The 17,571-nt window shown below is 25.9% G+C and overlaps 2 protein-coding genes across 2 annotated transcripts; one reads left to right on the top strand and one right to left on the bottom strand.

Annotated features, from left to right (window-relative positions):
• Nucleotides 1-13,158: 13,158 nt before the first annotated feature.
• Nucleotides 13,159-13,899, bottom strand: OCT59_018486 (uncharacterized protein; the record flags this gene model as incomplete). The annotated part of the gene is made up of 3 exons (XM_066148805.1): nucleotides 13,159-13,311; nucleotides 13,374-13,745; nucleotides 13,813-13,899. The coding sequence occupies 3 exons, from the start codon at nucleotides 13,897-13,899 to the stop codon at nucleotides 13,159-13,161; spliced, it is 612 nt and encodes a 203-aa protein (XP_066004698.1).
• A 2,277-nt stretch (nucleotides 13,900-16,176) lies between these two features.
• OCT59_018485 (uncharacterized protein) lies at nucleotides 16,177-16,982 on the top strand (the record flags this gene model as incomplete). Its single annotated transcript, XM_066148804.1, has 3 exons — nucleotides 16,177-16,205; nucleotides 16,274-16,331; nucleotides 16,395-16,982. 3 exons carry the CDS (start codon nucleotides 16,177-16,179, stop codon nucleotides 16,980-16,982), a joined length of 675 nt encoding a protein of 224 aa, XP_066004697.1.
• Between the last annotated feature and the right edge of the window lie 589 nt (nucleotides 16,983-17,571).

The raw sequence follows: 17,571 nt of genomic DNA, 5'->3' as shown, positions 1-17,571 counted from the left end.
CCTATAAAGTCCAGAATAAGGGCTTTCCAACGAGCCTAAAATTATAGAAAACAGATCAGTGAATCTTGATATATTTGTGTTTAAAGATGGTAATACAAACTCTGACATAAAATAATTATTTTTATTGTTTGAAAATATTTATTATGATACCATCTTTTATATGATATTTTTATTATACTTTTATAAACATTTATAGCTACTAAAGCTATATAAATTTTTATTTTACATTATATTTTATTAAAATATACTTACTTTTTAATAATATATGTTAAAAATTCCATATATATGAGAAATAGGTTTTTTATTAATGAAATGGGTTTTTTCACAGCTCTTTTACATTTAATAATTTAAGTTTCGCAAATGTAAATTTTTGTTCAACTTATTATTTAGTCAAGTGATCATCAATCAGATGATTTTTTGGTATTACAAAACAATTTTGAGTAACAAAAATTGTGAAAATCAATCAATAACTCTTTTTAATGCAGAGTAAACAAATCAGCCCATATTGTAGTGATAATAAGATTTGCCTACTGACACCAGTTGGATGGTAGTCGTTGGTAAACGTTGGACTACCATGCTATAAATAGGTTCTTAAATGTGAACCTTTACCTTGAATCAAATAACAAATCAGCCCATATGATTAATATAATTCAATATTAAACTAACTGTATGTTACTAATAAACATTTATTAATTTCACTTCATGCATAGTAGAAAATTACTAATAAATAAACACTTTATTAATATAAAAACACCAAATTTTACACTAATTTATTTCTTTTACATACTATGAATAATATCTAGTATAGTTAAATTTTTTACATATCAATTTGTTGCAATAGAAAGCATTAAAAATATCATGGTTACTAAAATATGGTTTTAAAAATCAGTGAGCAATTAGAGAGAAACATCAGGAAATTTTATAGCGCGAAAAATTGCGTAAGTTTACGATTTTGTAAGTTTACGAAAGTTTATGGCATAATATTTCGAAAAATTTCAAAATATTACGTAAGTTTACAATTTCGTAAGATTTATGTGATATTACGGTTAAAATATTACGTAAGTTTTCAATATCGTAAGATTTACGCAATATTACGGTCAAAATATTCTGCAAATTTACGAAACTGTAAACCTGCGTAATATTACGGTTGAAATATTTCGAAAATTTACGAAACTGTAAACTTGCGTAATATTACGGTTAAAATATTTCAAAAATTTACGAAACTGTAAACCTGCGTAATATTACGGTTGAAATATTTCGAAAATTTACGAAACTGTAAACCTGCGTAATATTACGGTTAAAATATTTCGAAAATTTACGAAACTGTAAACCTGCGTAATATTACGGTTGAAATATTTCGAAAATTTACGAAACTGTAAACCTGCGTAATATTACGGTTAAAATATTTCGAAAATTTACGAGATTGTAAACTGCATATGCAGTAGAACATATACAAGGGGCATGTGATACTATTGAATAATCAAAAATAATATAAACACCTTTTCTTTTATATAAATACCTTTTTTTTTAAGTTTGGGAAAGCAAATTTATTTTTATTTACGAATTTTTTATTATTTACAATTTTTATGTTAAAAATTAAAGTAAATTCTAATTTTTATTATAACTTAATAAAAAAAATACACATTTGATACTTGTTCGCTACTATTTTATAAAATAGTACCCAGGCTGTACGGCGTGGACATCAGTATCAGTCACAGCCCAAAAAAAACGTGAGTCTCCAGCCGATATTTGGTACGGACTGGGCCTAGCTACTCACTTAATAAATAATAAAAAAATAAAAATAATTATCTTTTTCTACGATACGTAGGTAAGTTTCTCCTTGCCCTACGATTGTCACGCGTGACTAAAATTGATCAAATTTATCAAATTTAAAACATGAACGTAAATATTAATTATAAATTTTATTATAGTATAATTACCCGGCCTCTCCCAAAATCTCGTTCTAAATTCGCGATAATATCTTGCGCCGGTACGCGTCCACGCAGCCGCCGCCCAGGGTTACCATTACGATAAAGGACATAGTTCTAAATATCAAAATCAGTTTGAATATTCGGTAAATACATTTAATTTATATGAATGTAATTTTATTTATTTACTTACATGGTAATCCCTGACGAGGTTCCTCCACTTTTGGCTGCACTGTTGCCCGGAAACCCTCGTTCGAAATATTCTATTTATTCTGATTCAATTAAATGGATTGGTTAATTTGAATTTAAATTCTTTCTTAAAGAAATTATAGATATTAGTCATATGAACCTATTGGTAACAGAGTCCCAAAAATCTTGGCGGCTTCTACCATTAATATTGTGGTAGGCGCGGTTTCTGTCTCGGCGTATGTCAACAAGTTCGTCCATCATAGCCCGGTTCCAATGGATGTTATAGTGGGAACGATGACGTGTGTGGCGAGGCATTATTAGTAATTTGATTTTGGGATGAGTAAAAATTTGAAAGAAAGTCGTAAAATGTCACTTTAAATAAAATTTGAACAATACCTCTTTGGTTTGATTTTATTTCTCGTTTCAATTAAAATTTAATTTATTAGACTTTTCATCATTAAACATATTAATTAAATCTCATGCGGATATGGATTATCTAAATATAAATATCATGATTCTAAATATAAATATAAATCACTTAATTTATTTTAATTTTTTTTTAAAAAAAAAATCTTAGTTTGATTTCAATTAAAAATAATTAAAAATCATGTACATGTTTTGGTTATTTAAATATAAATATCAATATATTATATTTAAAAATAAACCAATTTATTATTAGCACATTCTATTGAATTTTTAAAAAAAAATCATCAATATATTATATTTAAAAATAAAACAATTATATTCTGATTAAATATTTTGCGTACATTTCTTAAAAAAATCATAAAAAAAAATCTTGTACGTCGTACATGCAATTACTAAATATCATCCTCTTGTGATAAATAAAAAATTACGCAACACAAATTCAACACAAGCTCAACACAAATTTAACAAATTTAATGAAATTTGGCCAAAATTAATAATTTTTTACCAGAATTATCAACACAAATTGAACACAAATTGAACACAAATTTCAGTCACGATTTATTTATGTCACACCCGCTATACGATGTACATGATTTCTGGCCAATCAAAATTAGGCTGATCCTTGCATGTGATTTAATCATTTAATCGTTTAATCGTACGCGTTTTTGTCTTATTTATTTTTGTTTCTTATTTCTTTATTCTTTTGTTCAATATTTTTAATTTTTTTGTCTCTTCTTTCTATTATTTCTTTAATTATATACAATATATTTACATATATTTCATAATTTATTGCTTTGCAGGTATAGAAATATTTGTTTATTAATACTAATTATTTTCATTTTTTTTTACCTCTTTGTTATTTTGTATCGTAATACTAACAATAATATCCATGTTTCCTTTATTCCTTTTTACTTGTACTTTAATACTAACGATACTAACGATACTAACAACATGTTTATTTTTTCCTTTCTCTTTATTTCTTTATTCTTTTGTTCAATTACTTTGCAGGTATAGAAATATTTATTTATTAATACTAATTATTTTAATATTAACGCATTTTTTTTTTACCTCTTTGTTACTTTATGTCGTAATACTAACAATACTATCTACGTTTTCTTTATTTCTTTTTACTTGTACTTTAATACTAACGATAATATCCATGTTTCTTTTACTCCTTTTACTGTTTCTTTAACTCTTTTTACCTTAATACTAACAATAATAACAATATTTCTTTTATCTTTATATCTAATACTAACGTTACTATAGCTGTTTCTCTTCTTTTTACGTCTAATAATATTGTTACTCTACTCTTTCTTTTTTACTTTTATGTATTCTGTATATATTAATAAATACTTGTAATTTTTTATGATTATATCTAATAAAACATACATTATATAAACTTATAGTACAGAAAATGAAGTATTATTTATCGAAATATTTTGAAATATTACGAAATATTAAGTTGTGTAAAATCACAGAATATTACGAATCATCAAATTATGGAACATTACGCATCATAGAATTTCGAAATATTTTAAAAAGTTGCGAAGTATTACGCAGTAAAATTACGGAATATTACGAATCGTAAAATTACGAAGCCTTGCATACAGTAATATTTCGAAATATTTTAAAAAGTTACAAAATATTACGCTTACGCAAACTTGCGGCGGGTCTGAAAACTTACGAAATATTATGTAAAATTACGAAATATTGCGAACCGCAAAATTACGGAATATTACAAATCGTAAAATTACGAAGCTTTGCATATCGTAATATTTCGAAATATTTTAAAAAGTTACAAAATATTACGCTTACGCAAACTTGTGGCAGGTCTGGAAGCTTACGAAATATTATGATGTGTAAACTTGCGCAACTTTTCGCACTATATAATTTCCTGATGAATATTATGTGAAATTCTTTTCAAATAATCAATAAGTATGTAATCATTCTGATTATTAAAAACTGTTAAAATTCGATTTTCATGATCTATTAGATGCTTGTGTTTATATGGTAAAAGTTCTCCATGAAGAACACTTTCTGCTAGCAAATGAGTTTAATGTTGCTCTTTGCGCATCTCTATAATTGTATAAATGCCAACATGTTATGTGTAATTTGGCTTTTCAAGCATCCCTTGCCTGTATGAGTATTATGATCAAAAATATGAAGTAAACATAAGGAAGTATACAATTAATTAGGAAATATTGTATTTTTGGGATCCGTCCCTATAAAAAATATGTATACGGTTTTTACACTGTATATACGTATTTTTGATACAGTTCGCATTTTTACATACGGCATATCAGTATAATGTATACTGTTTGCAAAATGTGTTTAGTAAAAAATACAATAAAGTATACGGTAAACATACTGTGTGATACGGTATATTAAATTCATACGTCTATAACGTATACCATTTCTACTGTATATCAGTATTTTGTATACGGTTCGCAAAAATATTGTAAATGAAGGATACGGTATACGTATTATTCTACAGTATATTAAAATTCATACGTTTATAACGTATTTTCTACAGATATACGCAGGTCAAATAAATAAAAATCAGATTTTTGCCCGCTTTTTAATATGGCTATCTGATTTTTTGGCAATTTTAATATAATATTTCCGATTTTAATAAATATTTTTGATTTTAATATAATATTTCTGATTTTTAACATGAAATTGCCGATTTTTGGCTATTTGTAGTAGGATTTTTCGATTTTAATATAAAATTTCTAATTTTAATATATAACATGTGATTATGTATTACGGTTTAATATTTATTTATTAACTTAGATTTTTTTTTATTTCAGTTATAATTATTTTTTTGCCTCAAAAACTTTACTAAAATACTTTTTAAATACTTTATAAAATAGAATTAAAATATTTTTTTTCTTAAATATAAACACATTTAAATTAAATAACTCATAATTTAAAATATAAACAAATATTATATTTTTTTTACACATATTTCAAAGTATGGTTTGAGCATTTTGGTTAAAGTAAATCTTATTCTTTTAATTAAAAGTAGTTCAGTAAGTTTAAAACTGTTAAGATATTAATCTTCATAAAAGTACAGTTAATATTTTTGGAATTATTTACATTTTTTATATAATACAGTAGTATTAAGTTACAAATTTTTTTACCTTCAGAACGTATTTTGAGATCTTTAGCCAAAGTAAATCAACTTCTTATATTAATTGTAAGTTGTTTAGCATGTCAAAATCTACTTGAATATTGATTTTCACGAAGGTACAGTTAATACTTGATGAGTTATTCAAGATTTTCACAACGGTACTCATTCACGAATTTTATTTTTTTCCATTTTGTCACTTCAGAGTGTATTTTGAGCACTTTATCCAAAGTAAACTAACTTTTTATATTAATAGAATGTTGTTCAGCATGTCAAAATCTACTTGAATATTAATTTTCACGAAGGTACAATTAATACTTGATGAGTTATTCACGATTTTCACAACGGTACTCATTCACGAATTTTATTTTTTTCCGTTTTGTCACTTCAGAGCGTATTTTGAGCACTTTAGCCAAAGTAAATCGACTTCTTATATTAATTGAAAGTTGTTCATCATGTCAAAATCTACTTGGATATTAATTTTTACGAAGGTACAGTTAATACTTGATGAGTTATTCACGATTTCCACAACGGTACTCATTCACGAATTTTATTTTTTCTATTTTGTCACTTCAGAGCGTATTTTGAGCACTTTAGCCAAAGTAAATCGACTTCTTATATTAATTGAAAGTTGTTCAGCATGTCAAAATCTACTTGGATATTAATTTTTACGAAGGTACAGTTAATACTTGATGAGTTATTCACGATTTCCACAATGGTACTCATTCACGAATTTTATTTTTTCCATTTTGTCAATTCAGAGCGTATTTTGAGCACTTTAGCCAAAGCAAATCGACTTCATTTATTAATTGAATATTGTTCAGCATGTCAAAATCTACTTGAATATTAATTTTCACGAAGGTACAGTTAATACTTGATGAGTTATTCACGATTTTCACAACGGTACTCATTCACGAATTTTATTTTTTTCCGGTTTGTCACTTCAGAGCGTATTTTGAGCACTTTAGCCAAAGCAAATCGACTTCATTTATTAATTGAAAATTGTTCAGCAGCTTAGAATCTACTTGAATATTTATTTTAATGAAGGTACAGTTAATATTTGTGGAATTATTAATTTTTATAATTGTGCATATTACATTGAATTACAAGTAAATTTATATTCTTAAATGTATTTTGTTTAAAATTTAATTATTTAAGATTAGTTTTTTATTTAATATTGCTTAATAAAATATTTTTTAAAATTTAATTCAATATTACAATATAATTTTTTATAAAAATATATATTTCATAATGTACAGTATATACAATTTTTTTGTATAGTGAAAAAACTGAAAAATGTAGTTAAGAATTGGTAATACGGCTGTAAAAAGTCACAAATCAGACAAATATAGCTAAAATCAGCAATCCGATTTGAATATGCAATTTAAAAATTGGCATATCCAATTTTTGTCAATTCGTACTAAAAAATCAGCTACAAAAAGTTACAAATCGGACAAATATAGCCAAAAATTGGCTATCTGATTTTTTTGCCAGTTTTTATTTATTTGACGTAAGTTTTTCTACACTTTAAAGCATCAAACAATACTAGTATCCACTAATATATACTACCCAAAAACTTACTGATGTAAAATCACAATTATTAAAAATTCGCAAGAATTTTTGTTAATACTGTTTAATTTTTAAGTTCAAAGTCTGATTGATAATACTAAATTCAAAACTCAATTATAAATCATTTTTATAAATTAGTATTAAGATTTTAATTTAAAAATTAAGCAGTATCAAGGAAAATTCTTGCGAATTTTTCTTAATACTGCTTAATTCTAATTTAACTAATTTAGTATTAAAGCTTTAATTTAAAAATTAAGCAGTATCAAGGAAAATTCTTGCGAATTTTTCTTAATACTGCTTAATTCTAATTTAACTAATTTAGTATTAAGGCTTTAATTTAAAAATTAAGCAGTATCAAGGAAAATTCTTGCGAATTTTTCTTAATACTGCTTAATTCTAATTTAACTAATTTAATAGTATTAAGGCTTTAGTTTAAAAATTAAGCAGTATCAAGGAAAATTCTTGCGAATTTTTCTTAATACTGCTTATATTCGCCAATTTGTGGAATTAGCCAAAATTAAGATTTTCATAAAGATTTGCACATTTTAACAAGAATTATGTTTCACAAGCTTAAATTATATGTGTTACATAATCAGATGATCTAAATCTATCAAAAAATAAAAAAAAATTTTTAACGTTTATTCAAAAATAACAATGGCAACTACTTTCTTTTTTAATCACTTTTCAATCACTTTTCAATCACTTTTCAATCAGATTTTTGTTAGGTGACTTAGAAAAGTTTATAGGCATATATAGCAGGTTTTTTTAATCAATAATTAAGAAAACAAATATTAATAATTTATATTAATAAGAAAAATCTTTTTTCATTTATTTTTAACCTTAGTTCCTTCTTTTTTTTTAGTAAAAATATACAAAATAAAAATGTGAGTTATGCTTTAGAGTTTTTGAGATGTTTTTTTTTGTTTTTTACTATACTGATTTTATTCTACTTGTTAATTACTTTTTAAAATTGATTTTATTAATTTATTCAATTTAAAACAGAAATAGCAAATAAAACCTTATTAAGTAAAGTAAAAAGAGCTCAATAATACCTGTAAAGATCATCTTTTGGTAAGAATTATAATTTTAAAAATTTTTGTATCAGAGTTTTATTCAATTAACAAAATCGTTAATATATCAGCGTAAATACATGCTAAACACATATATTTATATTCATATGAAAGGCCAGAACCTAAACTACCTGAACGAAAAAAGATCATTCAAATTGAATTACTAGATGTGAAGATATTAACGATCAAAGTCAAAAGTTAAAAACAAATACATTGAACGTAATTATTCAGCAACTTGTGATTCAATTCATGCGATATTTGGTTTATAGATAGCTCTTGATTACCTCTTTCTAATGAATATAAATTCATTCATCTAGCACAGATACACGTTAAGTTATTCAATATTTTGTCATGACAATTATATTTAAATTTTTTAATTTTAATGATATTATTAAAAAAAATCAAAAAATAATATAATCAAATCAATTTTATTTATGTCAGCTGGTGTGAATCTATCATTTTCATGTAACTTGTATTTGCATTTGCTTAATAAAGTTAGTTTTTTGAATATAAAAACTTAATTCCATAAATCAGCCCATATGTTAAGAGGAGTTACACATATCACGTAATATTCATTTTATTATAAACCTTACCCCCCCCCCTGTTAGATTTCATAACCAATCAAATTATAATATTTATAAATCATATGATTTAAATAAGTGTAACGTAAAATTTTAACTACCCCCTATAATAATTACATAATATGTGTAAGCTCCCTAATTCTAATTTAACTATTAAGCAGTATTAAGGAAAATTCTTGCGAATTTTTCTTAATACTGCTTAATTCTAATTTAACTAATTTAATATTAAGGCTTTAATTTAAAAATTAAGCAGTATCAAAGAAAATTCTTACAAATTTTTCTTAATTCTAATTTAACTAATTTAGTATTAAGGCTTTAATTTAAAAATTAAGCAGTATTAAAAAAAATTTTTACAAATTTTCTTATTAAAAAAAAAGAACTTTTAAATTACTAATTGAACTTTAAAAACAATCTGTATGATTTAAATTTTAAAAAAATACTTCTGCTTTTTAATTTTCGCATTTCTATATTTAACCAATTAAAATTCAGCTGATCGCTGATCGCATGCATTAATAACACGTTATTGTTTATTTTTTGTTTATTTTTTCAAAAATATTCTTTTTCTCTTCTTTTTTTTTAGAAAAAAAAAGACAATAAAAATGAATACCAAAACTATTTTAACATATAATAATAAAAATTAAATAAAAAACTTATTTTGATAATATACAATATATATATTTGTACTAAACTACTAATTATACAAAAAGTGATACGCACGTATATCAATTAACAATTACTTTCGCTAATATCTCTCTGGAATTGTAATGGTGAATTTTAACAATATTAATTAAACAACTATATGTACACCTTTTTATGTTTTTATTTTTATATTAATATTATATGTTAACGTATATTAATTATATTTTTTTTACTTTTATGTATTTTATTTAATTTTTTTAATATATTACTAACATTACTACTATCATTTTATTACTTTTTTATATCTAACTAATATATTAATAATATTACTAACTTTTTATTATTTCTTTTTTATATTTAAAATAATGATAATATTACTAATTAAGTTTCTTTTTTTTACTAACCTTTTATTATTCCTTTTTTATATTTAAAATAATGATAATATTACTAATTAAATTTCTTTTTTTTTGTTTATATTTTGCTAATATTATTTTTTTTACAAATAGTATATTATTTAATACTAGTTTTTTATTTATATTATTTATAAAAAATATTTGTATATTTAATATTATTTAATAAAAATTTTATTGATTATAAATGCATTTTAAATTCTGTTTGCGAATATAAAATATACGATTTAATTGAATAATATATACTATTTATCAGTACAAAATATGCAGTTTAAACTGGAAAAAAGTACTGTTTATCAGTATAAAATATACGGTTTATCCTGGAAAAGTATACTGTTCGCAATATAAAATATAAAACAATATACTGTTTATAAGTATAAAACATACGGTTTTTCTACTGTTTACAAGTATAAAACATACGGGTAAAACTGGAAAAATATACTGTACGCAAACCGTATATATGATACGGTGTGCAGAATACCGAATATATACAGTATGTGAAAATACTGTAATCATACGGTAATAATACTATAAATATACTGTTCGCAAAATACGAAAATACAGTATACTAACCGTATATATATTTTTTATAGGGCGTCCAAAATCGCGAAATTCAGAATCTCGCCACCATATAATCCTGATCTACAAAATCGCAAAACTACAAAATCCCAATTTGAACAAAATATCAACTAGTTCAAAATCCTGAAATATAAAATCTTGACGGTTCAAAATCTTGACAGATTAGATACTATTAATAATTCGTTTCTATCTGTCTTTTGCAAAATAATTTAATAGAATATTTACATCAGGAATTTAAACACGGCATAATGTTCCGTAAGTTTACGGATTTTTGTAAAATTACGTACATTTACGACATAATGTTCCGTAGATTTACGGATTTCCGTAAATCTACGTAATTTTACGATCGAAATATTCCAAAATAATACATGATCGTAAATGTTCCGAAGCATTACGGTCAAAATATTCCGTAATAATACGTGATCGCAAATGTTTCGAAACATTACGATCGAAATATTCCATAATAATACGTGATCGTAAATGTTCGAAGCATTACGATCGAAATATTCCGTAATAATACGTGATCGTAAATGTTCCGAAGCATTACAGTTAAAATATTCTGTAATAATGCGTGATCATAAATATTTAGAAAGCATTCACGATCAAAATATTAAATAATATCGTGATAAATAAATATTAAAAGCATTCTGATCAAAATATTCCGTAATAATATGATATCGCAATTGTTCAAGCGATACGATCCAGAAATATTCCGTAATAATACGTATTCGAAAATGTTACGGCGATTCTGATCAAATATTCGTAATAATATGTAATCATAATTATTCCAGCATTGATCAAAATATTCGTAATATCGTGATCAAAAATGTTCAGCATTCTGTCAAAAATATTATATTAATAAATGATACTTAATTGTTCAGCATTACGATCAAAAATATTAAATGTCGTATTCGAAAATGTTCAGCATTCTGATCAAATATTCCGTAATAATATGATATATAATTATTCTGGCATTACGTCGAAATATTCCGTAATAATATGTAATCATAATTGTTCAACATTACGATAGAAATATTAAATATCGTGATCAAAGTAATTACGGCGATACGATCCAATATTATTAATAATATGATATGCATTTATTCAAGCATTAAATCAAAAATATTAGTAATATCTGTGTCGTAAATATTTAAATAATACGATAAATATTCTGTAATATCACGATATAGTAAATGTTGAAAACATTTTGATCAAAAATATTAGTAATAATAAATGATCGTAAATATTTTAGCATTACGTCAATATTCGTAATAATGCGTATTCGTAAATATTTTAGCATTACCGGTAAAAATATTCGTAAGTACGATACTCGTAAATGTTCAGTAATGCAGTAAATATTCCATAATAATACGTGATCGTAAATGTTTCGAAACATTACGGTCAAAATATTCCGTAGAATTATGATATCATAAATGTTCCGAAGCATTACGATCGAAATATTCCGTAATAATACGTGATCGTAAATGTTTCGAAGCATTACGATCGAAATATTCCGTAATAATACGTGATCGTAAATGTTTCGAAACATTCTGATCAAAAATATTAAATAGAATTACGATATCGTAAATGTTTCGAAGCATTACGATCAAAATATTCCGTAATAATACGTGATCGTAAATGTTTCGAAACATTACGATCGAAATATTCCATAATAATATGATATCGCAATTGTTCCGAAGCATTACGATCGAAATATTCCGTAAAATACGATATCGTAAATATTCCGAAGCATTACGATCGAAATATTCCGTAGAATTATGATATCGCAATTGTTCTGAAGCATTACGATCGAAATATTCCATAATAATACGTGATATTAAATGTTTCGAACGTGCAAATTAAAAATATTCGTAATAATACGTGATCGTAAATATTAGCCCTGTTCATTTCCGGTCGGGTACATTTTTCGGTCGGATTTTGTTGTACAAAAATTATCCAATAAAATTTTTTTATTTTCGATCGCAAATTGAACTGCTTTAGATTGAAATTTAGTTCAAACTCCTTGTATTTCCTGTAACTGATTTTGTTAGGATTAAAAAGGAAATTATAACTTATGTCTTTTTCTTAAATATCACGTAAACAGAAATTATCTAATTTTGGTTGGTTGTTTTTGGTATTCAAAACGGGCTAAAAGTTCAGAAAATGGTTGCGTTGTACACTGAAAAATGTGATCGACCGGAAATGAACAGGGCTATTTTGAAGCGTTACGGTCGAAATATTCTGTAATAAATTCAATAACTTATATTACGCTACGTAACTTATCTCATCTGGTAATTCAAGTTTCTAAAATAATCATTCTTATTTATTACAATCGTAATATTTCACATTTACACAAAATAAAGTGGCCAACTACATAATGATCAAATATATTTTACCCGAACATGTATTTATTTATTGACTTGAAAATTATCTCCTTTATTAAAATAAATGGGATATTAAAATATATGGGGGGGATATTAAAATATAAAAAATATATGCGTAGTCAATTATTATTTTATTTTTTATATTGTTTTTTAATCGCCTCATTCTTTCTTTTGTCTCTTCATCCGTACTACTTATATAAATTCTTCCGCCTTCCTCCTCGTCTTCTTCTCTTATCTCGTTTTCTTCCTCTTCTTATAATACTTCTTCTGCTTCGTCAGCTACTTCTTCTGCTTCATCAACTTCTGCTGCTTCATCAACTCCTTTGTTTGTCTCTTCAGCTTCTTGGAAAGCTTCTATTTCGTCATTATCGGAATATGAATAATTATCCTTACTTGTAATTTTTTTCTAAGAAGTAAAACAAAATTAGTTTTTAAATATTACTATTTATTCAAATTTCTAATGCTTACCAAATTCTTCGTTAAAACGGGTTTTATGATAGATTCTGTAACCTGAATATGTAAATTTTTCGGATTTAAAATAATTTCACAAATACTTATTGCATATGCAATTTGCATATTAGATAATTGATTTTTGCCTTTAAGTATTTGGAGGATTCTCGACATATATGTCTCCGGATCCGGATTCTTGATTTTTTTGAATAAATTACCGTAACAATTTTTCACAGCTGGGCTCCCTTTCCATTTTCTTATTTCGCTTTCCTTTAATGCCGTGTTTACGGCAGGGATTGTGGGAAGGTTAAATTCTTTAAAAACGACATACATTATGTCTTTCACTTTAGAAGCTAAAGAACCCCGGGCACTACGATGTTTAGCTAGAAGCTAAAGAAAAGATTTTAAATTTAAATTTCAATAAATTAATGTAAAATCGTAATTTCTCAAAACTTACGGGAGAAGCAATGTTTTTTTCATAAAATATAATCCATTTATCATATCTTTTAAACCGTTTAATAAAATCATCGTAGTTTTCATTCATATAATTATTAGTGAACTCTCGAAGTTCATCGTAGGATATATTAAGCTTCAAGTAACTTTTTAGCAACTTCTTTGATTATTTTCTATAATCAAGAATATAATGATTTAATGATGAATTACTACTAAATGTTCAACCATGATTTACGTAAATATTTGTATTTTTGGGTCTTACCTTTATATATTCTTCATCCCCTTGATTACTATCATTATTTTTATCGACCGATTCTTCTACTTTCGATACTCTGTTTTCTAAAGCCTTTTGGTTGGAAATAATTATATCCAGTTTGGATAAAATTTTTATATTCTGGCGCAATATTTTCGTTAAAGCTTCTTTATAACAGTAGAATATAAATAATATAAATAATAATATATTAGTAATAATTATTTTTATTTTTCAAAAATATATAATTTAACCAACCATTAATTAATTCATCGGAAGATTCGTCGGTTTTTCTCCGTTTGTCTACATGCTCGACTGTTTCAGTGTTTTTTTTTTTTTATTATTATTATTTTTGTCCATGATTGAAAAAATGAAAAAAAAGAGAAATTTAACGGATAGAAGAGAAGAAAGGAGTTTAACGGATGAATTGAGAGAGAAAAGAAAGGGGTTGGTTAATGGATAAAGGAGAGTTTGAAGGATGCCTGTGAAACAATAGCATGAGTTTTTTTTCTGTTAGTGGACTTGCATTGCGTTGCAAAATTTTTTTTTTTTTTTGAAAGGATTTGTTAAGGGGTGTGAAAAAGAAATAGAAAAGACATGAACTTGCATATATTTCTAAAAAAAAAAAAATCTGGGAACATTTGCAAATCCAGTAGAAGAAAAAAGGCATGAAATGAAAAATGAGCAAGACGCTCGAGAGACTAAATCTGCAGACAAAAAAGATGAGGACCAAGCCTAAACGGATAGATTGAAAGGGGTTGGTTAATGGATAAAGGAGAGTTTGAAGGATGCCTGTGAAACAATAGCATGAGTTTTTTTCTGTTAGTGGACTCGCATTGCGTTGCAAATTTTTTTTTGAAAAGAATTTTGTTAAAGGGTGTGAAAAAGAAAATAGAAAAGACATGAACTTGCATATATTTCTAAAAAAAAAAAAAAAAATCTGGGAACGTTTGCAAATCCAGTAGAAGAAAAAAGGCATGAAATGAAAAATGAGCAAGACGCTCGAAGAGACTAAATCTGCAGACAAAAAAGATGAGGACCAAGCCTACAGAAGATGAACAGAAACAATGCATATTTATATATTTTATTGTTTGTAAATCTTTCTATATACTGTTGTTTGTTAAAAAAAATTATTTGATCATTATGCGTAATGATCGACTACACAACAAGTTTAATTTCATGCAAAGCCTATATATTTCTAGATCGCAATAAATATAAGGTTTTCGTTACATTTACAACAAAGTTAATAGATAAATGACAATCTTTCATGCAAAGCCCTACAATATTTCTAGATCCGAATAAACATTCAAATTTTATAAGGTTTTCGTTTACATTAAAGTTAATAGATAAATGACAATCTTTCATGCAAAGCCTACAATATTTCTAGATCCGAAATATTTCGCAATAAATATTCAAATTTTATAAGGTTTTCGTTTACATTTACAACAAAGTAATAGATAAATAATAATCTTTCATGCAAAGCCCTACTATATTTCTAGATCCGAAATATCTCGCAATAAATATTCAGATTTTATAAAATAATAAGCTGTATGATTATAACGAAATTTTTCTAAGCTTATTAATTGATAAATATATAGAAAAATGCTTGTGGTCTTTTGATGCATAACTATTGACCGAAAAAATGTATAACCAACCAGATCACAGTTACAATTGAGCACAATTTTTGATTGATCGGGTTGGTTATATATCCATAATAGCCACTGTTTATTATAAAATTAAAATCGATCGGGGAAAACCAATTTTTGTAGATCTGATTAACCGGCTTATGTTTCCATTAACATGATCTGATCTATAGAGTTTCAAAAATAGGATTTTAGAGATTTTGGCTTATATTAGGCGAGGCTTGTTTCAAATTTGAAATATAGCTTCGCCCGAAACTCACTTTATGATTATCGAAATACGCCACTTTTCGTAGAAAAATTTAAAAAGAGGTAAACTTTTCACAATGATCTACGCCTGAGCCGGATCGTGTTGTGGCTAATTATTTTTCGGCTAACTACACCATTATGCAAACGTTTATAAATTGACATAAATGAGCAAATAATTTTTTAATTAATTTGTAAAGTTTAAATTCAAGTAAATAAAATACTCTTAAAAATGTCATATAAATGCCCTTTTTTGTCCAAGTACTTCAGCGCAAGGTCTGCATACACTCAACATAAGAATTTTTGAATACTCCGCCTAATAACGATAGTAGCGATAGTGAAGAATTAGAAGAATTTGAACATAAAACTAATAATCATGATATCGAGGTAAAGAAAATAGGAAATTATAAAATTTTTTGAATTTCTTTTTTAACATAATTAATTTTATAGATGGTACGTGAAGATTCATGCGAAGATCTTTCTGATAATAAAAGTACAGACTCGGAAATAAATAATCAGAGTTTTCAAAGTATAATGTCAATTTCAGAGGTTGGTGAAATTGATCAAAATATAGAAGAAATAGACCACGATGAAAATGAAAATGTCTTTGAAAATATCTTGGAAGATTCTGATTCAGAATTGAATGAAGAAGAATCCAAATCAGAAATTAATGTTAATTACCCAAGTGAAGCATATGGTGATTTAATGGCATTAGTTACGAAACATAAACTTAACAATGCGACAGGAAATGCTATAATTAAATTCTTTAATAAACATGCAAATTTAGATAAATCACCTCTTCCAAGATCTATCGAACAAGGCCGCAAATATATGGATAATATGAAACTACCAAATTTAAATTATACTAAAACTAGTATAATGAATTATAATAATAATGAGTATTTTCTTTATCATCAGTCTTTAATAAACTGTATAAAAAATATTTTGTCAATTTCGGACATATCACAAAATTTTGCGTTAACTTTTGAGAAAGTTGAGGTAATTATTTTATACTTTCGTATGAAATATACAACTTAATATTATAGGATATTTACTAATCTTCATATAAACTTAAAGCATAACGGTGAAAGGGAGTTTAGCGAACAAAATACTGGGATATGGTGGGAAAATGCGGAAAAATCCCTGCCACCTGGTGCCAGCATCAGGAAGTCACAGAAAAAATGTTCATCAAATATACATCAGTCATTTGATGTACAGTCGCGTCGGAAAGTATTGCCCGATTTAAAAATAATGCCAAAATCGGCAAAACTTTATTAATTCTCATTAAAATTTACATAAAAAAATAACTTTTAAAATGGCTAATAATGTGTTGGCCCTCCTTTTGCTTCTAGTACTGCATTGATTCGTTGTGGCATTGAGGCAACAACTTCTTCAAAAACGGAGCAGTCCAAATTTTCCCGTTCTTCACTTAGTGTGGCTTTAAGTTCACCCACAGTTCAATAGGAAAGACCTCCCGACTCTGGATATTGTCTTTTAACTGCTTCCAAATGTTCTCTATCGGATTTAAATCAGGGGAATTGGCTGGCCAATCAATAATCGCAATTTTATTCTTCTTTAACCAATCTTTAGTTATTTTCGCGGTATGAATGGGTGCATTATCTTGTTG

Source organism: Rhizophagus irregularis, chromosome 27 (assembly GCF_026210795.1).
Source record: "Rhizophagus irregularis chromosome 27, complete sequence".
NCBI classification, from domain to species: domain Eukaryota; kingdom Fungi; phylum Glomeromycota; class Glomeromycetes; order Glomerales; family Glomeraceae; genus Rhizophagus; species Rhizophagus irregularis.
This window is presented reverse-complemented; position numbering and strand designations above follow the sequence as displayed.